The 27485-nt window shown below is 40.0% G+C and overlaps 2 protein-coding genes across 5 annotated transcripts in view; one reads left to right on the forward strand and one right to left on the reverse strand.

Annotated features, from left to right (window-relative positions):
* KIF21B (kinesin family member 21B) overlaps positions 1-23690 on the forward strand; it is a 68207-nt gene extending 44517 nt beyond the window's left edge. Inside the window, exons 17-35 of the mRNA XM_081325733.1 lie at positions 1027-1095; positions 2004-2236; positions 2533-2680; positions 2810-3004; positions 3476-3577; positions 3958-4123; positions 4527-4587; positions 4949-5006; positions 5586-5791; positions 7140-7214; positions 7380-7493; positions 8735-8773; positions 12850-12986; positions 13495-13675; positions 14294-14458; positions 15253-15370; positions 16145-16315; positions 16965-17161; positions 20293-23690. Coding sequence (XP_081181859.1) covers positions 1027-1095; positions 2004-2236; positions 2533-2680; positions 2810-3004; positions 3476-3577; positions 3958-4123; positions 4527-4587; positions 4949-5006; positions 5586-5791; positions 7140-7214; positions 7380-7493; positions 8735-8773; positions 12850-12986; positions 13495-13675; positions 14294-14458; positions 15253-15370; positions 16145-16315; positions 16965-17161; positions 20293-20347 — 2490 coding nt within the window. The 3' untranslated portion in view covers positions 20348-23690. The remainder of the gene's footprint in view (positions 1-1026; positions 1096-2003; positions 2237-2532; positions 2681-2809; positions 3005-3475; positions 3578-3957; positions 4124-4526; positions 4588-4948; positions 5007-5585; positions 5792-7139; positions 7215-7379; positions 7494-8734; positions 8774-12849; positions 12987-13494; positions 13676-14293; positions 14459-15252; positions 15371-16144; positions 16316-16964; positions 17162-20292) is intronic.
* Positions 23691-25658: 1968 nt separating this feature from the next.
* INAVA (innate immunity activator) overlaps positions 25659-27485 on the reverse strand; it is a 45393-nt gene continuing 43566 nt past the window's right edge. For all 4 annotated transcript variants that reach the window (XM_081322185.1, XM_081322184.1, XM_081322186.1 and 1 more), the window contains one exon: positions 25659-26662. In XM_081322185.1, the coding sequence (XP_081178311.1) occupies positions 26570-26662 (93 nt within the window). In that variant the 3' untranslated portion in view covers positions 25659-26569. The remainder of the gene's footprint in view (positions 26663-27485) is intronic.

The following is a 27485-nucleotide window of genomic DNA, read 5'->3' on the forward strand; positions in this document are numbered from 1 at the left end:
CATTTTAAACTTGTTTAAATATTTTAACCACTCTTAAAAATGAACAGGAAAGAAAATAAAGCAATTCTAAATACTCCGTTAAAAAATCCATATTGTCTTGGATAGTTTTCCCCTCTCCAGATGGTTTACTATAGAACAGCTGAATAAGAGCAGGAAGTTAAATTTCAGGGATTTTTTTTGGAGCTGGGGTTTAAATTAGAGGAACTCCTGACAGCCTTAGAAAATAATTGCTAGAAGAAGAACTGATATTCCCAGCAGTGCTACAAGAGTAAGATTAGGTCCTAAGGAAAAAATGCAATGAAAGTCTGAAATCAGAGTTTTCCTGTCTTATAATCCACAGTTTCTGCAAGCTGTATACAAATTTTATCTGTTCGCTCTTGATCAATAATGCTGTTACTTTCCATCCATAAATCCCATTGAACTGCAACAGGAAGCAACTGACATATATTGGGCCTCAAGATATTCTTAAGAGCTTTATCAGAGCAATCAGTAAAGCTGTCAGAATCCATTTATATCATATTCATAAATGGAATGTTTCAAACATTATTCCATGGATTCTGCCATCTCCCAAAGAGAAGAGAATAGATGTGTATTGAACCGGCAATAGGCATTTCAAAGGAAAGGAGAAGCCTTTTGAACTGGGGAAACAAAAGGGGGGGGCTAGCATCTGGTTTTTGTCACGGAAGACTGCAATAAACATGAAGGGTCCTAAGTTCCTTTTTCCCACGAGAGGGATGATACGAGAGAAAGGATGGGGTACTGACCAAATGGGGGTTAAGGGGGGTTAAACCGGGAACTCTTTATAAGGGTTTACTTTGTGGAATAATATTAAGTCCTGTCTCGTTCCTACAACCAAGCATGTCATAGTAAAGATTCTTTTTGGAATAGATTTGACTCCAAGAATTTTGTCTTCCTAAGACGTGGTTTGGGGTGGGTCCTGACAAAAGCATCCTAAGAAAACTTTTATTTCCTGGATGCCCCATTGTGGGATGTTGTCAATAATTTTTCCCCCCGTTGTTCTTGCAGTATCAGATCCGAACTCTGGAATCTCAGAAGCGACAGCAGGAGATTGTCTTGCGCAGGAAAACCCAAGAGGTGCTAAATCTCTGCTTTTAAAAAAAAAGTCCTTGCCAGTCTGCAACTTTGAAAATATTTCCTTGTACTCCGGTATTGTGGGTTTCTTGAGTGTGGTTTGTTGCACCAATCACACATAGCCACTGAAACGGAAACCTCAGTTAACGAACCAAGAAAAATACCTCTTGTACTTATGAATCATGGGTTCTCTGCATAGAGTGGGATAGGGAGACCCCAAATGTATCTTTTGAGATTGCAATTGTTTTAAACAGAATTACAATTTCTGTTTATCCAGACAAATCAGTAATTTCTTACCAAGAGACTGAGCACATCACTTGATTAGTGAAGTTCCTAATTTGGTCTTAGCTTAGGTAATTTGAGCTTGATTATAGGTAATGTCTGGCATTTTGCCTCATTTTGCCATGTATCTCAAAAACCTTGTTACTTGGGAGAAAATTCTTACCCCAATTTTTTTTATTTTAATTCCATTTATATCCCGCCCTTCTCCGAAGACTCAGGGCGGCTTACAAGCTTAGCAGTAGCCTTCCTTCTATGTATATGCCTGCTTATTAGGGCTTTCACACACACACCCCAAGCGGCATTATTACAAAGTCAGCTTAATTGCCCCCAACAATCTGGGTCCTCATTTTACCTACCTCGGAAGGATGGAAGGCTGAGTCAACCTTGAGCCTGGTGGGATGCGAACCTGCACTAATTGCAGGCAGCTGGTGTTACTTAGGAGGCATTAGCCCACTGCTCCACCAAGGCTAGCTAAATTTAGCTGTCTTTGCCCCGATCCATTTGCCCTTCCAGTTTGGGGCTGTTATTGGAGATAACTGGAATCACTTTTGATTCTTCTTCTGAAACTGACGCCTGAACCTACTTCCATATTTCTATTTGTCAGGACTCTTTTTTTTCTGGCTTTCCAGGTCTCTGCTTTGCGTCGTCTAGCCAAACCTATGACTGATAGGGTTGCTGGGAGGATTAACCAGAAACAAACCATGGTAGAGGCCGGTGCTGAAGTCTCCACCAGCACAACCTCCTCCTTAGAGCTGGAATCTGGTTCTCGTTCTGTCTCTAGCATTGTACGCCAGTGGAATAGAAAAACCAATGCTTTGCTGGGAGATTCTCCTTCTTCCACAAATGGAACTCGGACAATCAGGTCAGATACTGTGGTAACTCTTTGGTTGTATTTCATGCTATTCAAGGGATCTACCAGAAGGTTCATACTTGTATGTGTATTATATGTGGGTACCTGTAAGCATAATGATATTTTTCAAGCCCAATCTTGCCTTCTGGGGCTTTGGTTTTTCTTGCTATCTTCCTTCTTGGTAGCATTCAGAATGGTTTCCCACCCACATCCCTCTGCTTCAGAACTACTTGGAATATGATAGCTGAGATTTTAGCATAATGGTAGGATTGTGCTGCTCATCTCTTGCTTGTGATCTCCCTCTGTAGGAAAAGATTCCCAAAGAAAGGTGCAAATCAGACTTCTAGTAAGACAGCCCGCCTGAAGTGGCAGTCACTGGAACGTCGTGTTTTTGATATTGTCATGCAGAGAATGACTGTCATCAATCTGGAATCAGATATGGAGCGTCTTATCAAGGTGATGGGGTGGAGTGTGACTCATAAGGGTGGATGTCTTCATTGGGATAGAAGGCAAGACTTGGGGGCCAGAGTTTATTACAGAACAGTGGTTTAGCAGAATGACTCAATTCTTTCTTCTTGTTTTCAGAAACGTGAGGAATTGTCTCTGATGCAGGAAGGACTTCTAGGAAAAAGGGGAAAACTGCAGGCTGAGAACCCAGAAGAACAGAAGGGACTACAGGAATTGAATGAAGAGATTGAAGTGTTGGCTGCCAATCTTGACTATATAAATGACAGCATTTCTGACTGCCAGGCCACCATTATGCAGATTGAAGAGACCAAGGTGTGTCCCATTTCCCTCTGAGGCAAGGGATTTGGGAGGGGGGATTCCATAGTTTATGTATGAGTCAGAGATTAATTGAGGCTGATAGCTGGACTCCTTGCTTTTAGGAACAATAGAGACTAAGGAATTACTATGTTCGCAATTCTTATGAGAACCCTGAGAGAATTGGAAAAGTCCTGGAATTTATCTCTTTTTCAGTGTGGAATTATATCTTATCAGCTTGATCATTTGTTATTTACATTAAGGCATTAGTACTCTGAGAAGAACTCTCTTGTTGTAGAAAATAAGGGGAGAAGATTCTAGTAATCCACAGTGGGTTCATGTGATGAATGACTAATTGAAATTAGCTACTCATGCACAACTCTACTGAGAGGATTTCAAGGCCAGTAAAAATATTTGGACAGTGAAACAATGTTCTGTCCCCAGACGTTCTCATTCTATTGCTTCTCTCTATGGGTCTCTTCTTACTAGGAAGAATTGGATTCTACAGATACCTCTGTGGTGATCAGCTCCTGCTCTTTGGCTGAAGCACGACTTTTATTGGACAATTTTCTCAAAGCATCCATAGACAAGGTAAGTCAAGGCTAGGAGTGCCTGGTAGCGATTGATAGGTATAGCTAATCCAGTAGAAAATGTAATTGGTTACAATGTTAATCTGATCTATCTATGGAACTCTTAGAGAAATGCATTCAGAATGGAATAAGATTCTTAATATTTTGAAATATATTTGCAGTGAAACTCTTTAGTCCTTGTGCTTTATCCAAACACTTTACTAAGAAGTAGAACAAAGCTCTGACTGAATATTATGATTACAGTCTTCTGGTTTTGTCTCAGAACCCATTGCAAGACACAGAATCCCATTGCAGAAATAATAATATAGCCTTCTTTATGGCTGAGAACAGAGCTTGTGGAGAAATCAAGTTCTTACTTAATTTTCCACTCTCTTAAAATAGAGCCTGCAGGTAGCCCAGAAGGAAGCTCAGATTCGCTTACTGGAGGGACGTCTGAGACAAACTGATGTGACTGGCTCCTCTCAGAACCATCATATTCTGGATGCCCTACGAGAAAAAGCAGAATCCCACCCTGAATTACAGGCACTCATTCACAACGTGCAGCAAGGTCTGTTTTATTAGTCACCTATCTGCGGTGCTCTTCTATAGCATCACTCCTATAAAACTTCCTTGCTGTGTGACAAAAGGACTATTTGAGGACAGTCTTATGTGACGAGTACAACCATGAACTGAACATTTAAACTTACCTTTGAATAAGACAGTTCATGTGGCAAGGCTCTTTTTAAGTTGAGAGTGTATTTGTTCTGGGTTCATCCTTCTGGCCCTCCTGTTTCTGTAAATTGGAGATTAGTGCTCTTTTGCCCAGACATTTTAAAAAATTTAAAAACTCACCTTGTGTCCTTTGGATATACTCTAGAGACATTTTCTTAGATAAGTTTTTGATACAGAAGCAGTGCTGATGTCTGTGTGCTGATGAATATGATCCAAATGTTGGTCTCTTTTCTGCATAGAAAATGGCTATGCCAGCACTGATGAGGAAGTCTCAGAATTCAGTTTGGCTTCAGAGGGAAGGTGAGTACCATCAGAGAAAGTGAGAGGTGTGTGTGTGTGCGTGTGTGTGTAAAGAATACACACACACACACACACACACACACACACACGTATATGTATATATATTCTTTACCCTGTGTGGTTTTGAAAAATGGAAGAGATGGAAATTCTTTTTGTTAACCAGTGAACCAGCTCACAGTCCTCAAAGAATTCCTATGCTCTACTTTTTATATCAAAATCCAATTCAGCATGGAGTGTCGGGAATAAGTCAGACTCCAAGTATTGCACTTAGAGGAATCTCTTAGGGGTTGGTCTCACTTGGGTTCTCTATAGGTTCCTATAGAAATTGCATGTACCAAGGATCTCTTTCTGTGTCCTGCAGCTTTTCCCAGTCTTTCTTCATGAAAGGTTCTGCTAGTCAGGATGACTTCAAGTGCAGGGTAAGTTGAAAACTGCATTTGGCCAGTGTGGCTATAGGTGTTTTGTGTCTTTGTAAACATCTGACTTCTCTTCAATTAAGCAGTGAGGCAGTTTGCATGAAGTATTAAAATTTAACTGTCCCACCGAGCATTCAAGGCCTAATAGCCAAGTATATGCTCTCTTTTTTAATTAGAAATTAGTTGATCAGCATATTGTTAATTTATGTTTAGTTGATGGACTTTTTGTCTTTTGAAATCTTACTGCTTCTTAATTGTGAACCACTCGCTGTCATTAGATTAGGATGGTACCTAAATCATAATTAGTACTAAATATTCATCCTTATCTATTTGTACGTCCCTTTCCTTTATTGCCTTTAGACCACAATTCCTTCAGTGTCTTAATGACTCTTGAGACTTATTACATCCTTCCACAAAACTTAGGATAATCACTATGGATATCTCTTACTTGAATTCAAATCTAAATCTTATGCTATATTTTACCAATCAATAAGGACTGTTACAAATTCAGCCAGGGAATAATGCCTGAGTAGCTGATTAATGCTCCTTTTCTGACTTGGATCTTTTGGGACTTTGTTTTAGGGAGAGCCTAAACTGTCTGGTCAGATGAAAGCTGTATCTGCAGAGTGCCTAGGGCCCACATTGGACATCTCCACTAAGAACATCACCAAGTCATTAGCATCTCTCATGGAAATCAAAGAGGACAGTGTTGGATTCTCTATCCATGATCCTTACTATAAGGAGAAAGTCTCCCGCACCATCAGCCTGCCTATCCGAGGGAGCACATTGTAAGTCCTGGTTATAGCAATAGCAATAGCACTTAGACTTATATACCACTTCATAGCGTTCTACAGCCTTCTATAAGATTGTTTCCCCCAACAATCTGGCTTCTTATTTCACCAACGGCGGAAGGAAGGAAGGTTGAATCAGCCTTGAGCCGGTTAGAATCAGTGGAATGCCTGAAACGCTGCATTTTAACCACTGTGCCACCATGGCTCTTATAGAGGTAATATTATAGAGCAGGATCCCCAATCCCCGGTCCATGGACCAGTACTGGGCCGCGGCATGCCAGCAACCGGTCTGCACAAACAAGCAAAGCCCCACCCGTGGGATGCAGGCAGCACACAAAACCAAGCTCCTTCTCTCCGCGGAAAAACCTTTCTCCACAGAACCGGTCCCTGGTGCCGAAAAGGTTGGAGACTTTACAGAAATTTTAACAACATAGAAGTTTTCAATTCATTAGATTCCATCATTTTTATGAAGTCATCTCAAAACTCTTTTTCATAATCCTCAGCCAGCTAGGAGCTTCACCTGATACTGGTACAAAATCTAGAGTGCCCTAAAGGGAAAATAGGAGCTTTGCTTTGGCTTTGATTACAAAAATATGCTTCAAAGAGCATGATCGCAATCCCTACCAGCCACAATTTTCCTTTCAAGCAGCAGTCACATGATATTGGAAAAAGATGCAATTACTCTAAAAGAGTTGCTGACATGCTATGCTCACGCACCATATACTCTGAAACCAGTGGTGGGATTCAGCCAGTTCGCACCACTTTGGCAGAACCGGTAGCTAATTTTTTGTTGCCCAGGCCCAGAATGGACTTCTGGAAGCAGCATCCACACAGAGAACGAAGTTCACATATTTGAATCCCACCACTGGCTGAAACCCCATTTTAGAGTCAAAGCTGAAGCATTGTAAGGTCTAAGCAGGAACCATTTCCTGCTGGATGTGGCTGCTGAACATTTAGAAAACTTAGTTTATACAAATGATGTAACCTATATTAGTCTCCATCAGTTATGAATTGGCAAGAATAAGGGTAGGTACTAAAACAAATGTAAATGTTTCTGCAGATATGAGTGATCTTGCAAAGATGGAAGGAACTGGAAACTGAATTAATATTCCCAGTCCATTTCAGTTCCTTGACATTTATTTTTTCACTGTTTTAAGAGATCATATACTTCCATGTACTCCCTCATCAAAATCTTTACATTTGCAAGAAGGTTAAGTACATTCTATCTATCCTCCCTGACACTAGGCGTATTTTGAAGCAAATGATTCCCCAGGCATTGATCACTTCATTCATTCCAATAAGAGAATTTTGCAAAGAATATTTTCGGTCATTGTTTCCTCTCTAGCCCTCGACAGTCCCGAGGCACAGACACTTCACCCCTTACAAGGAGGAAGTCATACGACAGGGGCCAGTCTATCAGGTAAGTGCATAAGAAGGGGACCCTTGGTGTGTGTTTTTTTTATTTTCCCTGCAATCCGATTGACTTGCTTGGTGGAACGGGATCTGAGAGCGGTGAGAGATGATGAGCAAGGAGCAAACCAGTCTCCAGTCGGAGTAAATCATTACATCTTTCTTTCTTGCCTAGAAATCCAGATGTTGGATTCACTCCTCCCTCATCCCCTCCCAGCAGACCACGCAATGACCGCAATGTCTTCTCTCGGCTCACTAGCAACCAGAGCCAGGGCTCTGCATTAGACAAGTAAGATTAAGTATGAGATTTGGAGGAGGTTCATTTCCCAAGGATTAAGAGAAGAATTTATGGTTATAACTGCTGGCACTAAAAAAGTTTCTCCTAATTTTCCATTTTACCCAGCACTGAAAACCTTTAGTTTTTTTGGTTTGGGATGGTTGTTTTGGTTTGATTTTTGATGGGAAACTGAAGATGTGTCTTCCCATTTGCGCTGGAGTTAGCTCTCTGCTTCAGCAATCAGGACGTTTAGCAGCAACCAGACAAGATTTCCCTGGAACATCCCCAAATATGTAAGAAATCTAAATAACTGTTACCATATTATTTCCCCATCTAGGACCAGCCTCTAATTTTATACATTCCATAATGTCTCTGTTGCTAAATGATTGCTGCCTCTCTTCAGTGTATTCAGAAGGTTGCTAGGAAGCATGAAATCTCTTTCCAATCCTGTCTGCAGCTCCCAGAGCCAGGAGTCTCATTTTCACTTTGCACATGAATGTTGAGAGGATGCAAGTTTATTTTTTCAACATAGGTTTGAGTCACATGCACCTTCTAATTAGCTGTTGATTTGCTCCATCAACAGGACAAGATCCCACAACAGAGTTGCCTATGCTTTCTGCTTTCCAAATACTGGCCTGTGTACTTTTGAGATCAGGGTTGAGGGAGAGGGGAATTGTAGCATTGAAAAATTGGTGATGTTCCATTAATGCTTTAAGCTAAACTGTCCAGCATAGATCAACTTCATCCTAAGTGGCTATTGAAGCTTCAAATAAAAATAAAAGCAATACAAGAAAGATAACTACAGCCATGTGTAGAGAGAATTTGTTGCCTCAGTGATCATAACTTCATGAGGAGGTGTCATGGAAGTCACAAAAGACTTTGCTCAGAAGTTGACCACTAGGTATTAACCCACAAACCTCGGTAGATAGTGGTGTCTTTCTCCTCAGAAGAGCCACATATGTGCAATAATTTAACGTCATTAGAATTTTCATTTCCTTTTTCCTAAAGCAAGTTTCAAGACTTTTTTGTATAGTATTAAGTGTTTAGTGAGTGAGAAAATACCTATTCAAATTGCGGGTGGTGTCTGCACATGATCCTTCTGCTCCTGAGCCCTCTCTGTCTGCAGCCTGCTGTCTTTTTATCTGCCCTGCTAGCTTGGATGCAATAACAAACTCCCCCTTCTCACTTTATACTGCTGCTTTTCCTTCTCCTGGTTTTAATTACCCATAATCCTGCTAATTTTCTATCCCTAGGTCTGATGACAGTGATTCCTCTATCTCGGAGGTGCTGAGGTATAAAACTTACTGTTTATTATATAACTCCTGTGGCCCCTTCCCCCCCCTTTTCATTCTGTTTTCCTGCATTTAAAACCTGCATGTTACCAGACCCTGACATAGTATTTCTCACTTTCCTCCGTTTCTACTTTCCGAGTGCTAAATATACTTCCAGTTGACTAAAGAATGTTTCAGGCCCACTTCCTGTGACTTCGAATAACATGTTTTCTTCCAAATTGCCCTTATATGTGTTGAAAATCACCAGTCAGTAGTGGGTTAAAATTCCTCCCTGTCTAGAAGTCCTGGTTAAACATGTGTCTGAAGCTTTCGGTCTCTTTCCCCAAAAGCCTCTTTGTTTTGCTGAGTTGATAGGCTCTCCATCTATTGTTGAATCCACTGACAATATCAATATAAAAGTTGCTCTCTCCTTTGTTGATCCTTATCCAGCCTCTGCTTGTTTCTGGTCTGCAGAACAGAAGTCACTGCAGTCACCTAACTTCCCTCCAAAACAATGGGTGACAAACTCCATAGCAGATATTTGGAGGTTTCAAATATCCTTTCTAAGGATACACTTTCTGGCTTTTTCTCCTGCCTTAGTTTAACTGCTTAGTAACTATTGCTGCTTCCACCTACTTCGATAAGATACTTCACTTGGAATCCTCTCATTAATCTAAGCCTAGATGGGGCTTGGAACATTTACTACCCTCATGGCACATTGGGGGGAAAATGAAAAGATTTCTATACTAAAACCTCCAGGCCTTGTAGCGTAGAGGTGTATGACTAGAGGTTTCAACTGTTCCAGCCCCCTTTTGGAAGAGAATCAAACTGTTTTAAAAAGAGAAAAAAATATAAAAATCACTTGTCCATTTAAAATGTTAAATTGTACACATTTCATGTCATATAGACGACCGATTATAGAGCTGCCCAAATGTACAGTATACAGCAGCTGACACACTGGATAAATGGGAAACATCCAAAAGACCACTAGATGGCAGTGATCTGCTACAAATGATGGGATCTCTTTTATAAAATGGGAGATGGTGCCATTTAATAATACAGATTAGAATAAGTTTCTAAATAAATGCTAGTATCTTTCAGCCTGGTCTGAATTGGATCCAATTCCTTATAGTGGTTTAGAAAAATGAAATATTTCTGGCTATAACGTTTTTCCTATTCCTAGAGGGAATTGTTGTCCTTGTAAGCAAAAGCTCCCTCTGCTCCCTTACTTGGAAATTTCTTCTTGCGAAAAATTCCACTTTTATCGAAAAATTGAGAACAATGATATGTTTCTTCTTTTCTCTCTTGCCCTGTCTCCCCCAAGTTCTACCCCTACTTTTTAAAAGAACAAAGCTTTTTCCTATCCAGGAGAATGTAGTTGAGCCTTTTTTTCTATGCCCGTGTGTAAAAGATGCATGCCTTCCTACTTGCCAAAGGACATCTCTTCCCCCTTAAGCTGTTGATTGAAACTTAAGTGCCGGCTGTCCTGCGGTGGTTTCTAGCCTGCACATGCACTAAAAAGTATAAGATTTTGTATACTTTAGCCACATGCACACAGTCTCCTTGTATTGGCATGAAGATGTCCTATAGTACAGGTAGTCCTTGACTTATAACAGTTTGTTTAATGACCAAAGTTACAATGGCACTATGGCCGTTTTTTCACAGTTACAACCTTTCCAGCGTATTTCTGCAGCCAGTGACTGCTACTCCTGGAGAAGTCCTGGTTCCTCCATTCTTTTCCTCACGTAATAATTTACATTTCCCACATGAAAAATTTGATTCTCAAACCCCAGCTCTTCAACGTCTACCCAGTAACTGCATCTTAGTCTCTGGTACTCATAGCAGGGTTACCCCCTAGGTGGCAGCCAAAAGACGTAGAATTCTCTTTTTTTCTGCCAGCAGTCAGTTGACAGTTATAAGGAACTTAAACAAGAAAATTCACTCCTTTGATGCTGCAGTAGAAAAAAGAAAAATTGCAGTGAATTGAATAAAATTGGAAGCATTTTTCACACAATGGATGATGTTGAGTGGGTTTATAATTTCAGCAAATAAGGACACCAATCACAGTCCTCAGAATATTATGTATTAAAATTGCACAGATAACTGTGGAACACAGATCTGTTCCAGGTATCTGGGACAGGTGCAGGGGCACCAAAATTTTCCCTCAAATCTAGAACAGGAGGGAAGCATGGCAAAGCAGCTCTGTGGCCGTAATAGATGCCTTTCAATTGCATCACACACAAAAAAGGAAGAATACTACTTTAATATTAGTACACCTAAGGATTACTTAAGAGCTAGTTTGCTGTAGTGGTTAAATGCATCAGGCTCCAAACTGAGAGACTGTGAGTTCCAGTCCTGATTTAGGCATTAACTGGTGGATGACTTTGAGTTAGACACTCTCATTTCTGGGAAGAAGACAAGGTCAAGCCACTTCTGAAAAATGTAATCAAAAAAACTAGGGATACATGAACCTGTCAATGTAATTGCTGTGGTTAGGTATAACTGATAATTTGCACATGAACTATATCAGCAACATATCTCAAAACACACATAGACACACACAAAAAAAAATTGGTTGAAAAGCATTAAAATATGATACTTGTTTTATTTGTAACTAAGAATATAGTTTTTATGAGTTTCAATTCTCATTCCCTTACTAGAGATTCCAGAAAAATCTGTTTTTCTGGGCCAGAATCCAGGACTTTCTTTTTTTTCCATGTTAACCCTAAAGTCAAATGATATCTTTTAAAGCCAAAATTGTTGTTAACAAAAAACTTTTTTTATTTGCATATTGCATGAGCCATGGTGGTGCAGTACTGCAGGCTAATTCTGCTGACTGCCAGGGGTTCGATTCTCACTGGCTCAGGGTTGACTCAGCCTTCTATCCTTCTGAGCTTGGTAACATAAGGACCCCATTGTTGGGGGCAATATACTGACTTTTTAAACCACTTAGAAAAGGCTGTTAAGCACTGTGAAGGGGTATACAGTATAAGTCTTAAGTGCTATGTAATAGCTATATTACATTCCAGTCTCCCATTGTGAATGTTCTGTTCTGATCACAAAATTGTATAATATGTTTTGCACTATATACAGCGTCACCAGACCATAGTATATTTCCTTCATCTGTAGCACAGAGTTGAAGCTAATTTTGGCCAGTGTCTCAGTACCAGTACAGAACGGAATAAGGCAGGAGTGTCAAACTGCTGGCTCGTGAGCTGGTTGCATCATGTGGAGGCTGTGCCCACCCCAGCTCCGGCAATGTGAAAAAAGTCACAATATGTTATGACATGTCACATGACGTGGCTAGTTTGACAACCGTGGAATAAAGGATGCAAGAAAAGAGAACAGGGAAGGGCAAGTTTAAGACAATTAGAGACACACATTTTTCCATTCTGAGGATCTGAGGAGAGCAGTGGGTGAAATAGCAGTGCTATTACTGTATTTAATCAGAGTGGGCAGTGATGGATTTCTGTGGGGAAAAAATGAGATTTAAGTTGAAAAGTTTAAATGAAGATTCATCCCTACGTGTTTGCTTTTGAACTGATTTTTGCTGTTTTCCACCAAAAATGTTACAAAATTGGGCTATTTCTTGGTGGCAGAATTTCAAAATTAGTCAGTGTTTTCTGGAAGCTTTTGAGAGAGAGAGAGAGAGATTGGAGATATAAATCTATATCAGTTGCAGGTTGCCATTCTGAATATGTAATTTTTAGTTCAGTCTTTTCAAAGCAGTAAGAAACAGGAAAGTGAAAAATAATCAGTTGACAAAATAGCATCACATATTTTTGCTTCATTTGCTTCCACCAGTATATAATAAAACAAAAAAGCAAAATAATAACTTTAGATTCTAGCCACCTAAGCACATTCTGAATAATTTAGTTTCTTTATTGCAAGAACAAGTAATAGTTGTTATCACTTTACATGTGATGATCTGAATTGCCAATCTTAGGGTGTTTTTCTGTGGCGTGTCAATATCCACCGGTGAAGTGACTGTTCCTGAGTAGAATCAGATTCACACTTTCATAAATCAAAAGTTCCACGTTTTCTATTTGGACAGTGTACTTGCACTCTTTTAATTGTTTTGTTTTCTCCCATGCAAGGGGGATCATTAGCCCTGTGGGAGGTTCCAGGAGTACCCGGACAGCACCACTGCAATGCATTTCTGTGGCTGAAGGACACACCAAGCCAGTATTATGCTTGGATGCTACTGATGAATTGTTATTTTCTGGCTCCAAAGGTACGTAAGTTTGTCTGCTTTTGATGACCAAGAAGCTGGAAGGATGAATAGTGCTGCACACATGTTCTAAAGCAGGGGTCTCCAACCTTGGCCACTTTACGACTTGTGGGCTTCAACTTCCAGAAATCTGGGAGTTGACGTCCACAAGTCGTAAAATGGCCAAGGTTTGGGGACCTCTGTTCTAAAGAGAGTTATATTTGAGCGGTTTCTTTATGGGAACCATATGTCTATTATGATAGCTATTGATACATATCATAAGCCACAGTTATGAGGACACAGTTTCAGAGTCACCTATACTCCTAAAAATAAGTGGATGGCAATCTATAACTACCTCTATTAAGACAGTTTCAGAATCCAGCCTAAGGGGAACATGGGTCTCCTGGACCAATCAGTTGTGATGGTTTCCATGTTTTTTGTGCATGCCTGAAGGTTTACTGGAGACTAGTGGTTTCTTTTCTCAGCAGAGAAGAAAAATCCATTCTGATTCAGCTTGCTTTCTTTTCCAAAGATCGGAGTTGCAAAATGTGGAACTTAGTAACAGGACAGGAAATTGCATCTTTGAAAGGTCATCCAAATAACGTAGTCTCCATAAAATACTGCAGTCACTCTGGCCTGGTATTCACAGTCTCTACCTCTTACATCAAAGTATGGGATATTCGTGATTCTGCAAAGTGCATCCGCACTCTCACGTAAGTAATCACTGCGTTGCATGCATTACAGTAATCTCTCCAAGATTCCCATTGCCCTTAGGATGTAGTAGGAATACAAATGCCAGATTTCCCAGGTAGAATATGCCATGAATGCTCAGAATGAACATTGTGGAAGCTGGAGTCTAACAAACCAAGTGGATAACCATCTGGCTAACATCACATGAAATTTGGCCTTCTTGAGCCTTCCTTTCAGTCTAGTCTTCCTTCTTCCAGCTAAGAAGAAAAGAGTTAGTCTCATCTTGTATAAACCTTTTGTTGGCTCTAATCACATGGGTTGATTAATCCTTATTGCAGAGGAAGATACCAGAAACAAAGCAAGTTTAAGCTATGAGTTAGTTTTTGTTTTTTTATAGCAGTTAGCTATAATTGTAAGATTGAGTAAAATGGTGAGTAAGACAAAATTGAGAAATAATTCGTTCTAGTTATGTGAGTTTGCAGCATATAAATCAATGGGGATTATATTCTGTTGATAAAATTGCCTGTGGTGAAATAGTCTCTTGTAAGAGCAAACCTCTATTGTTTTCTCATTGAACTCCATTCATACTTTTGTCAGATATATTTTATGTTTCAGATCCTCCCTCTCCTTCTGTCCACTAGCTCCTCAGGTCAGGTGATCACTGGAGATGCCTGTGCTGGGACCACTACCCGGACTATCACCAGCGTGCAAGGCGAGCACCAGATCAATCAGATTGCACTTAATCCCACAGGCACCATGCTTTATGCAGCCACTGGCAATTTTGTCCGCATTTGGGAGTTGAACAGGTCAGAAAGAAACCAGAAATAATTTCCCTTAACCTGTTTCCTATAGTGCTTTGGACTATTATAGCTTGCTTCCCAGAGTTGTAGATGCTCCATCACTGGAGGTTTTCAAGATAGACTGCACAACCATTTGACTAGGATGGTATAATGCTCCTGCCTAGAACAGGAGGTTGGACTAGAAGATCTCCAAGGTCCCTTCCAGTCCTATGATTTTATGATTTTCTATACATATCATTCCCAGTTAATGGGGACAGTGAGAGGTGTAATCTGGGATAATACGATAGGTAGGTAGAGATAGATAGATAGATAGATAGATAGATAGATAGATAGATAGATAGATAGATAGATAGGTAGGTAGATAGGTAGATATAGATAGATAGATAGATAGATAGATAGATAGATAGATAGATAGATAGATAGATAGATAGATAGGTAGATAGGTAGATAGATAGATAGATAGATAGATAGATAGATAGATAGATAGATAGATAGATAGATAGATAGATAGATAGGAGTACAGCAGGATACAAATTGTACAGGAGGATAAGCAATCAGCAACACCCGGGACTACCCACAGTATACAAGTGGTTGCAAATGTATGAGAATGACCAGAAGAGAATGACCAGGAGTTGTTGAAGTATATTGTCATTCCTTTATGTTTCAGAGAATTTGCATGCTGAGGTTGTCAGTATAGGGAAGGGGCGAAAGAACACTTTTTCTCAGATAATATCTCTCTAAATGCTTTGATCACTGTTGTAGTGTTTGGCTATTTATTGGGTTATTTATATATTGAATAGGTTTCTGCCTATTGGAAAGCTAACAGGTCATATTGGCCCTGTGATGTGTCTCACAGTGAATAGGACTGCAAGTAATCATGACTTGGTAGTCACAGGATCTAAGGATCACTACATTAAGGTATTATTTAAGTTTTGTTGAGTGTATTATTAGCATATTCAGGAACACTCTTTCTATATTATTGACAGTCTGGTTTCTCTCCTTTCAAATACCTTATCTTGTCTGTCTGTGTCCCTGCCTGCCTGCCTGCCTGCCTGCCTGCCTGCCTGCCTGCCTGCCTGCCTGCCTCTATCTATCTATCTATCTATCTATCTATCTATCTATCTATCTATCTATCTATCTATCTATCTATTTATCTGTTTATCTATTTATCTGTCTATCTGCCATCTAGAAGAGAAGAGAATTTCTGATCCAGGAGAAAGATGAGGCTGTTCGCATTCAGGCAATAGAAATGAAAAATTACTAAAGAGCAGATAAAACCATTCCATTAAGCTCTACTTGGTCTCACAGTTAGCATTTGCTTGCAACGTGGCTTTATGTAAATCATTGGGAAAGGAATTAATTGAAAATTGAAGTATAGTAGGAGCTATCCAGCAACGGTGATTATAACCATTATTTCTAGTGAATATCTGCATTAGTGCACTTCCCCACTACATTTCTTACAAAAGATCAAAACTAAGCTTATACCAGCTAACTCATATCACAGATTCCAAAATCGTTGCATATAGTTTTCCTGTTTAAAATTTAATATTGGGAAAGGGAGATGATCCTCTTTCTCTATCACTGTTCCTTCATCTCTGACAGTAAAGTACCATATTGAACCCCAAGGCTTCAAGCGCCTTGAACTTGGTCCTTGATTAGCTACTCTTTTTCCTAAGAAGTTCTGTTTTGCAGATGTTTGAGATTGCTGAAGGTGTCGGTGGGAACATTGGACCTTCCCACAACTTTGAGCCTCCACATTATGATGGGATTGAGTGCCTAGCTATTCAGGGAGACATACTCTTCAGTGGTTCCCGTGACAACGGGATCAAGAAATGGGACTTGGAACAACAAGAGCTCATCCAGGTATCAAAGCACTAAGTTATGATATAATTGGGGAATAAAAGTGTGGGAGAATTAACTTTGTAAGGGCAGGGAGAGAAATCAGATGTTTAGACGATTGATAATGTTGAAGATATCATGGCAAAGTGTCCCTATGTGCTAGTGTATTAGTGAGATCTGATTTGTACTAATGTTACAAACTATATCCAGCAACATAGGAATGAACTTCCTTATGTCTAGTGGCACTTTCTGACACACTTCTTCCCCCCACATATAGGTGTGCAGTAGAGTCAATTGTAGGGTCACCCAGTTTTCCAGAACAGATATGAAGAATGCTTTTGTAATTGTAATGGAGAAAATATTCCTTTCTACCAAAGGATGCTATATTATTCTAGGGACCGTTCTATACATCCCACTGTACTGATCCGTAGTATCAGTACATTAATAGTTAATGCATTTTCAGGGTATACTTTTTGCCTTTATATCCTTAGTACATTTTTCCTGTATCACTGATCTTTAAAATCTTGAAAGGTTTCAAGAGTTATGAAAAGATAAACAAAGACCACGGTTCAAAGTAGTCAACTGAGTTACTTAATCAGATCATTTCCTTCCTTTAATTAGCTACTATGACAAGACCTGTGCCCTTTCTGATTTACTGTATTCCTGCTTCCAGCAAATCCCAGCACATAAAGATTGGGTTTGTGCTTTGGCCTTTGTGCCCAGCCGGCCCATGCTGCTGAGTGCCTGCCGTGGTGGGACGGTGAAGGTCTGGAATGTTGACAACTTCACACCTGTTGGGGACATCAAGGGGCATGATAGTCCTATCAATGCCATCTGCACAAATTCAAAGCACATTTTCACAGCTTCCAGGTGAGTGTTTAAGTAGAGTCCTACTATATCCAGGGAAGAGTTCCAAAAGGTTTTGCCTTCTTGATCCCATGATATGTAATTGACCTGTTCAAGGTAACATTGCTTCATTAGAGTCCAAATGCCTGACCGAGGGAGGGAGCAAAACGAGCAAAACTATTTATCGACTGCCACCTTTTATAGTGCTGCAGCCATTGACTGTTCGTCCTTAAACCAAAGAAGAATTTTTTTGTGTTAGTTGTTTTGTTTATAGCTTCTTCGCATAATGCCATTGTGAGTGAATATCCACCTTCAGTGATCCCAAGAAGAAATCTTGAAAGAATGTATTGCTGCACCTAGTATTGCTATCTGAATATCTTACTGAATCAGTCAATGCATCCTTGATTAAGGCAGAATAAAATGTTTTATCTATATAGTCAGAAACCAGGAGTATAGCAGTGGGGATTCTTGGTAACCTGCCATTATAAAACATGATTCTGGCAAAGCTGGGGTTGGAAAACTAGCAAGCACTAGATGCTTGGCAGATGTGCATCTCCTGGGAGGGCAACTAAGAATACATCATTCACTTTCTTCCATAAGGCAGGGCTTTTCAACCAGTGGTACGGGTACCACTTGTGGTACATTGGCACCTGGCAGGTGGTACGCGACCATCCTAGAAAAGTAGCAGGGGAGGGGAATGAGCTGAACCGGTGGCAGCACCACACAAGCCTGAGCGAGAGACTGCTGTAGCTGTAGGGCTGTCAGGGCTCAGGGGAAGCCCCAGGATCAGTGCCAGGCTCCAGCTAGAGCTCAGCACTGATGCCGGTGCTTCTGCTGAGCCCAGAAGAAGCGCCAGTCAGCTGGAATGTTGCAGCATCTCCAGATTCAGATGCTTGGCAACTGATTCATATTTATGACGGTCACAGTGTCCCAGAGTCATGTGAAGTGACCAAAACCTGCTGCAACCACCCAGCAGATGGGGGGAATAAAAACCAAACACCCCCCACCCCACCCCCACTGCCAATCCTCAACAGAAATGCTCACAAAAATGAAAACCTCGAACAGGAGAAAGAGCGCCAGTGGGCAGGCAGGTGTCTTGCTCGGCTGTGGCTTGGGGGGCACTTTTTTCAGTGCCATGGTAACTTTGAACAGTCACTAAGCGAACTGTTGTAAGTCGAGGACTACCTGTACTTCATCACTTTTTTCCTTTTTTTTTTTTTTTGGTCATCAAGTTTTTGACACCTTGCTAGGTGACTGGTGGTACTCGGATGTTGCCATATCCTAAAAGTGGTACAATGGGTGAAAAGGTTGAAAAGCCCTGCCCTAAGGCAATCTCTGATCTCCACTTTTCCGACCATGTTTCTTTTTTTTCCCCTTTTCTTGTCTTCCTTCTTCTCTTCTTCTTCTTCTTCTTTTCTTTCTGTTTCTCTTTCTCTGTGCCACAGTGACTGTCGGGTAAAGTTATGGAATTACGTGCCTGGGCTCACCCCCTGCCTTCCACGACGCGTCCTTGCCATCAAGGGCCGTGCCACCAGTCTGCCTTGACCTTCCTCCTTCTTCTCTACTCTCCTGCTTACTTTCTCTTGCTGTGTTCTCCCTCCCTGCCTCTCTTTGTCTTCCCTGTCCCTCTCTCTGGGAGCTGATTTCAGCTGCTTCTTGACGGTATGCAATGCTTACTTGCTTTTCTTTCCTTTGAAGGGACAGTAAGTGAAGGTGTCTTCTAAGGGAGAATTCATTCCCTAATTTACCTCCTAAATGGACATCCTAAATGCACCTTCTATTCTTCCCTAACTCTGCCAATTTGATTCCAATGTCAAGTGGTTTGTGCTTTATTTGGAAACCTGTCATACTGAACACTGGCTCAGTGGGTTAGGACGCTGAGCTTGTCGATCAGATGGTCGGCAGTTTGGCAGGTCGAATCCCGAGTGCCGCGTAACAGAGTGAGCGCCTGTTACTCGTCCCAGCTTCTGCCAAGCTAGCAGTTCGAAAGCACGTAAAAATGCAAGTAGAAAAATAGGGACCACTACGGTGGGAAGGTAACAGCGTTCCGTGCGCCTTTGGCGTCTAGTCATGCCGGCCACATGACCACGGAGACGTCCTCGGACAAGCTCTGGCTCTTCGGCTTTGAAACAGAGATGAGCACCGGCCCCTAGAGTTGGAAACGACTTGCACGCATGTGCGGGGGAAACTTTACCTTTACTTTACCATACTGAAATAAGTGTAAACTTGTTCCTAGTTAAATCAGCTCAAGATCAGTGTGTTGAGGGCAAATTGGCTTCCAGTCAGGTACTTCCAATTCACTGCCTGGTTTCTGCAGTATGAGGACCAGTCAGTGTGATATAGTGATGAAAATGTTGGACTACAGATGAGGAGATATAGAGTCAAACCACCCTCAGGTTTGTAAGCTCCCTGAGTGACTTTGGGTCACTCACTCTCTCTCTCTCAGCCCAACCCATTGTTGCTGAGAGGATGAAACGAATGGAGAGCCCTCAGTAAGCCATCTGGATTTCCTGGAGGAAATATGGAATAGAAATCTAGTAAAAAAAAAACTTTGAAGATCTCTAGACCCCTCTCCATATGTGTCAGAATAAGGTAATGAGCTCAAGAGTAGTTTCTAAGCCTTTGGGTGTCACGAGCACGAAAGATGGGAAAGACCTAAAACTTCTCTACTAGGCAGAGTAAAATAATAGTGTCCAAACTAATGTAAAATACGTTTCATTGAACCTGCTTTATAAACGTACACTTAAATTAGTCAATTTTATGTTGAAGGAAAAGCAGTTACATGAGACCTTGGTTGGGGTGGTGGTAAATTGCATCCAGATCTGCCAAATCTCATTTATTCCCTAAGTTGCAATTTGCAATAAAATGGCATCTTTAGGGAGAAATAGAAGATATTGGGGATAAACAGAATGATGGCTTATATCAGGAAAGCACCAAAGATCAGGGATTCCTGTAGTTCTTTTCCTTCAAAATGAAAATGTGCTGGTATGCCATTTTAAAGTATACCATTTTAAAGTACATTTAATGTAATAAGTAATTTGGCTTTCATTTTTTTCTGTTTCTCAGCTCATGTAATGCTTTGGTTTCAAATGTACAAGCTTTGCTTTTTTTACCTGATATTCCTCACATTCTTACCCTTTTACCTTTATTCCCAGTGACTGCACAGTGAAGCTCTGGAGTGCCAGGAAGCTACTGAACAGCACAACCTAGAAGTTGAGGGGAAAAAACAGCTATGGCCTTAAGAAGACTAAGATGGAGCTTGGCTAGGAAGTAGTAGTTAATCTCTCTCACACCCAGGGCTTCAGGATGAGAAGGCTGCTTGGTTTTCTGACAAGTACATGGGTTGGAGAAGGCAAAGGAAGCCTTTTCCTTTACATGTTCAAGTCTCCCCGTTTGTCAGGTGTCTATGATGGCAGCCACTGTAAAAGAGAGCCAAAAGAAGAAGACAAAATTTGGTGCTCAGGTCCTTTCAGTCAGAATCCATCTGACAAGTCTACAAATCGAAATGAGATTTTTCATCCTAGTATAATTAAACAAGTTTTTCTCGTGGTTTCCAGCTCTCCAGGAACTGCCTACTGTATATCCTGCTTATGCCCATAAGACCTAACGGTGAAAATAATTAGAGAGAAAATCAAGGGTTGCCAATTCCTTCCTGGATAGTTGATTGCGATTGTTTTAGGGGGTATTTCTTGTTCTAGTTGGTCTTTCAGGAGGATTTGTTTAAGTACTGACTTTTATTTCTTACTTTTCTCTGTGAATTGCTATTTGTTTTCTTTTTGAAAGGGAGAAGGATTGGAGGAGAATGCAAGAAAATGAGCCACTTTAATCTGAGCACATAATGTAGTGCTTCTCAGTGGTCACTATAGATTAAGAATTGCTCAGAGGTTTTCTATTTCATTTGCCAAATACTCTTTGAAGTTGATTTTCCCAGATTCCTGGAATGGCAGTATTAAAAGAAAAAAGACAACTAACAATTGTATTAAACAGAGTGATATACTTAGTAGCTGATTTGATGAACTTGGATAACGTCAGAAGAGTTGTTGTTTCCTGAATACCAGTTATAAAGCTGGATGCTTTTTTCTAAATGTTAGATAAGCAACAAGAAAGAGAGACCTAAACTGATTAAATACATTTAGGATTCTCCTTCATGCCATCATTCAGCAGTTCTGGCAAAGAAGTAGCCTAGACATGCCATTCTCAACTTGCAGAGCTTTTTATTGTATTTTGGTAAAATGGCAGTGACTGCAGACCCCTATCACAGGAAAAAGGACATTTTGTCCCCTCCTTTGTCAGGGAACAGAAAATAACGTGGAATCTTCCCTTCCAGCTTTCAAACAGGGTAAGGAAGATTTGAATTGCTAAGCACAAGGGTGTTGCAATGCGTTCCTGTATTACTGGGGAGGTAATGAGCCTGCCCCTCTTAATCTCACCCCCAGCATCTCTTTTTGTTTACATCTTTTTCAAACATTCACATTTCCATGTCACAAGAAGGAGCAAATAGATAAAAGTTGACGCTCTGCGTTTAGAAACTTGAATTTTTCACAGGATATTGTTCACTGCGCTTGATGCTTAGCAGCAAACATTGGCTTAAGCCCTTGAAGATCTATCAGTCTTTGGGAGAAGCTTCCGTCTGTGTGCAATATAGCAGGGCTGCGGAAGCCTTACTTGAGGATTGATTGAACACTCTTCACACTGTTATAGATTCATCCTTAAACTTCTAACTTGCATTGCACTCTTCCATCAGAGGATCAAGGATTTAAACTGATTGCTCAGCAGCAGACTTTGGAAATTCATTCGCTAATAGGGAAATATGGACCAGCAGGTTAAAGCAATTTGCTTTCTGAATGCTTTGGACCATTCTACAGCTCTGCTTTTACTTTGTAGGAGCCTTTGCTCTACTGCCCTGGATTAGGTTGGAATTCTGTCCATTCCTTTGTGTTATGAAAATTCCTTTCTCTACACTTAAGCTGCTGATTCTTCCAGCCAAGTGGAAAGTTGTATTGTAATTCTAAATAGGTGTTCAAATGATTCTGTGTTTTGTCTTGTGCAATTGGGGGTGAAGGGGGGGGCAGCAGGTGTGTGACTGAGATTTTAAGAGGGTGAGAGCTTGTTTTGAGTTAACCTACCTCATGGTCCAAGGTGTTTTCTCATTTTCTTGTTTTTTTTCTGATTGTTAATAAAACTTGAATTGGTCTGGGAAACGCACAGTATCACTGCTCTCAATTTCTGAGCTTAAGAGGAAAGCAGGATGAAAGAAGCTGGCCTCTGTTTAATCTCAGAGCGAGCATTTACATATTAACATTGTACTGTGTTTACTGCATCTTGGTGTCTTTTGCAGTCTTAACTCAGCACTCTAAACGGAGTGGGGAGGTGGGCCATATGATTCCAAGATGGGAAGAGGATAATCTTCCACAAAATCGGCACAATCTTTACTTCTGCACATGGAACCCAAATTATGGTTTGTTTGTTTGTTTTTTTGCTATTTAGGGAAGTTTGTGTCCCCTTTGAATTTTTTTGCCTTCACAAATCTATGAATAGATTGTGAATTAACTCAGTGTTTTCCATTGACTTACATAATTTATTTAGAACAAAGAATATGAAGCATCCAAAAGATGCTACTAATATGTCTAAATCTATCTGCCAGGGGATACTTTTTATAGGTTAAATAAAGGATTGTGTGATTTGTGGTCCTCCAGAAGTTGTACTTCATCTTCCATCTTTCCTCACGTAGCCAGCTCAGATTCAAGGAAAGCTGGTGGAAGCCACACATTCCTTCTTCAATTACTGCCCGCATTTGCCATAGAGTCCTGGGTGGCTCTTGCTTTCTCGTCCTTTGGCACAGAGTTAGTCTCCATTTTCTGGGAGGGGGGGGAGTGAACTTTGTCTCTTTTAATACTTCCGATCTCATGGATGTAGCGGAAGTGGAATTGAGCTGATTTCTTGGGTTTAGTATGTATAGTTTACCCTATTGTTGATTGTACTTGAAGCACATAATTGAGAGGATACAAAGCAACCAACAATGGACATTTCATCTCTCTCATAATTTTCAAGAGCTGAACAACAGGTTACCGTAATAAGACTAATAATGATTTTACATCATCTGCAAGGATGTTTTAGAACATGTTATCATGCTGTCCCTAAGGCTAAACTCTCAGTTTAAGACACCTACTGATTGTGTACTAATGTACACCAGCCACCTCAGTCTAGGGTTGGGACAATTGTTTTAGTTACAGTCCCAGCACACCTGGATGTGGCCAGGTTGAAATTTTGTTTCAAACAACAGGTGCCTTTGCTTATCCTGAAAGGTCAGGGTTTTTACCCATAGAGAACACTGGTGCTTGTCTGGGGCTTCTGTGAGGACTGTGTCATCTGGCAAAAATGATATTGTCTGTGTGTGTGTGTGTGTGCGTGCGTGCGTGTGCATGTAAAGATACAATGTATGTAATATTTTATACCTCTGTGTAAATAATGTAAGTTATTTAATGTTTCTGATGTACATGGTTTTCCAATGAATGTTTTTGTTCCTCCTGGTAATAAATTTGTTCAACTGAAATCTCAAGTCTGGTTTTTACATTAAAAGGCTAATGCAAAAACTTTAAAAAACATTAAATCAGAAGCTTGTGGGTTTGAGAAGTTGGATCCCTAAGCTATTACAGAACAAATGCAAGGTTTAAAAATAGCTAGGAAATTGGAAATGGCCCTGTGCAGACATGGAGAACTTTAGTCTCACAGGCCTAATCTGATAAAATAGCTCATAGTCTTTCAGTATCCCTTAACATTCATTCTTTGCCCTGAAAGGTAAACATTTTCTGCATAGTGAATGATCTTGAAGGGAGAGAAATTAACTTTAAAAAAACATTTCTTTCCCAAACTCTTATCGCCCGATAACATCTATGTGTTCAAGCAAAATTACTCCCTCCCCCAATTTTCAAATCAGAATACAACAAAGTAAGAGACAAAGTCTATACTTATTCTAGGGTAGCTGACTTATTATTATCCTACTTTTTTAATGCTTTCTAGACTACTAAACTATCCCTTAAGTGGACAAAACAAGAAGTGTGAAAAGTGAGATAAATGATACAAAAAAGTTTCTAGTGATTAGGAATGAAGCAGCCCCAAGATGCTCAAAACCATTGTTGTTGTACAAATTGCCTTATTTCTCATTTAAACATTTAATTATTTAAACAGTGTTCACAAAGATTTGTTTGCAGAGATCTGGGCATTAAAAGTTCTAGGCTGGGCTGAATCAAACTCAATGCAATTTTTAATATAAAGTTGAAGCAAAGAGGATCTTTTCCATAGGTATTTGTTTTCACTTTGTGAAAAAAAAACCTTGAAAACTGGAGAGGACAAGTTTTAATTCTGACATACTGTATTGGAGTAACTGGGGGAAGAAAAATCATGTCATTTGAAGATGTTGAATCCTAACATATAAAATGACTAACAAAAGGCTGTCTTTTGGTTCTCTTTCCCCTTCATAACTGAAGGACAACAAAGTCATCAGAACATTGCCAACATTTTTCTTTAATAATGTAAATAGATCGAACATTTCCTTAGCTTGATTTCTACTTTTAATGAAGTCAAAAGGCATAGAACACTAACAGGAAAATGGTGGGCAGTACTAATAATTTACCAAAATGTAGAAATATAGTATATACCCTTGAGCAGGACTGAATTTTAACTTGAGAACTCTCAACTTAAATGCAAGAGTGATACAAAAATTAAGACTTATCTTCACCCTGTAGGCTATGGTTTGCGGTAAGGATATATAGAAAATACTGCAGGGGAAAATGTTTTGGTTGGGATCCATGATAAACCAAAAATGTTTTGGATCGGTTGTGGCTTGGTAGAAAGAAAACCCACAACATTTCCATCGCCCAAGGTTTCTGCTAAAATGGCATTCAGAGGGATTGTGGAGTAATTGTTATACAGTGGTATATTTTGCCCTCTTCTCCGGCCTCTAGTCAGCTACCACCACAAAGTTCCAGTGTGGCACTGGCCCACCTGCTTCTGATCTTTCCAGTGCCTTCTCTGTCCTACGTTGTCACTGTCACCGCAAAAGTTTGCATATGCCTTCAAACTTGGCTTTTCCCTGCTCCTCCCCTCCCTGACCCACTTGTACCCAGAGGAACTATGTTTTAGTCCATCTTTGGAATAAAAACAGCCCAGCAAGTGTTTCCATTTAGGTATAGATCATCCCAGGTTAGTTACTCCAGTCCTTTCGCCACGGCCTCAAAACACTCCTTTTCCACCTGGCTGACCTGGACTGACAGGGATTTTAATTATGTTTTTAATTTTTTAACTCTAATTTTTAATTTATTTTAATTTTAATTTATTGTACAGAGGCCTTTAATTTTATCTTAACTTCTGTATTTATTGTATGTTATTGTTGTTAGCTGCCCTGAGTCCTTCAGGAGATAGGGCGGCATATAAGTCCCAATAATAAATAAATAAAATAAATAAATAAATAAATAAATACTCCACACACATGTTGTTCAATTCTAAGGTTGCTGAATTTATTGTTGAATTACACACCTTATTAACCTATAAAACTACTTTCTGGCCATAAGTTTAACGGTCTGAGTATGTCTTTGTGTAAACCATCTTGTTTCTTGCCAAAGAGGTCAGTGAATAGTGACTTGTTTTCTTACAGTTGACCAACCGGTCATCAATCTCTTCTGCTATAAAATTAAAGCTGGGCTTGGTGCTAGATGATTATCAACTATGTGACGTGCAATTTGTTCTATATAGGCAACCCTCTGCTTCCATAATTTAATGAGGATTGCATACAAAAATTGAGCAATATGTTACATAGTTCATCCATCAAAATGGGCCTCTTTAATACAAAACTGAAAATAAGGATTCATAAACAGGTTCACAGAGATAGCAAGATCTGTGAATTCCATTAGTCTAAAAAAAGGCAGAATAACAGAGCGGAGTATGAAGTACACTAAGGCAGACCATTGGCTGCATCAGGTAGCTTTCTTTAGGAACAAAGAAGGCAAATCTAGTAATTGGGAAGGAACTTGTGTAGGTACACGTACATTCTACTTCCCCCAGAAAGTAAGTTGTAGTCAGAAATAGCTCTGACTACAAAAATCCTACCCCAATTTCATTTCCATAATCTATAGACACTCTGTTTCCAGCACAGACCTAGGAGAGAATAAATAGGCAGACAAACCCTAGTTACTCTGATCTATATTTCATATAATACAAGAAACATAACTTCTGTTGTCACCAGTACACTGTATCAACATCATAGGAACATGATCTCACGTAGCTTGCAGAACAAGTCCCAAAGTTTCTCTTCTAAATAGAAGGAATACAAGATGCAAGAACATGTCAAGACTTGAATTAAGGCCTCTTCTTCCCCTCCCAGACAAGGGCCTAAGAGGTAATCATCCTGCTCATGCTGCCAGGGTCTAGCAACATCTAAACCTGAGTAATGATTTCTCCATTTTCTGGGACGTAGACCTGCACAGGGGCTCCTTCAGGAGAGCGTTTGAGGATATGGACACGAGGTACCTGAAAATTCAAAAGAAAACCTTTAATAAAAGTGTTATTTTAGCAAGGCTTCCCATTACCTGTTTATTCTACTACCATTATAATTCATCTATTTTATTTTTATTTAGCGTATGGCATCTACAGAGATCATGCAATCTTTGCTATACAAATTTAGTTTAAGTAAAGCATCAGTGTGTGTATGTGTGTATTTGTAAGCATCAGTGTGTGTATGTGTACACACACACACACACACACACACACACACACTACAATATAGGAGATAAAATATTAAATTAAGATAAAACCATAATAAAATCACTGTAATGTGGAGCCATAGAAATGCAATAGGATACATGTTATAATTCAATATCTAAGGGAACTAACCATTTAACTGCCTCTTAAGAAACTAATCTATTAAGAGAGAGGGAAAAAGTATGTGACAAATAGATAGGATTACATTATCTTCTGCCTTAAACTGTGTGCCCAACAGCCTGCATGTTAACATCAGGACTGATTTAGAGAAGATGGTGTAACAGGTGGATCATTTTTATGTACTCCCCTCTAAAATCAGTAGCACCTCTTAGGAGAAAATTCGGGAAGATGGCAATTAAGTGGCAACTGGCTGGCTGCATGGGGCTTACAGATTATTAATTCATGTTTTAGAATTTCCCATTCTACTTGCAGTGCTGTACATTTAAACAACTATGGATATGAGAGCTCAGGAAACAGCAAGAATAGGGAACGTCTCTGCTAATTTGTTAATACCTGAAATAGTTCACAACTGAAGTGAAACCCACCAGGTTTCTATTCATTTTCATTCACAGTTAATGGCCTGAGTAACAGG

This window comes from Vipera berus (genome assembly GCF_964194415.1).
Source record: "Vipera berus genome assembly, chromosome: 3".
Lineage (NCBI taxonomy): Eukaryota > Metazoa > Chordata > Lepidosauria > Squamata > Viperidae > Vipera > Vipera berus.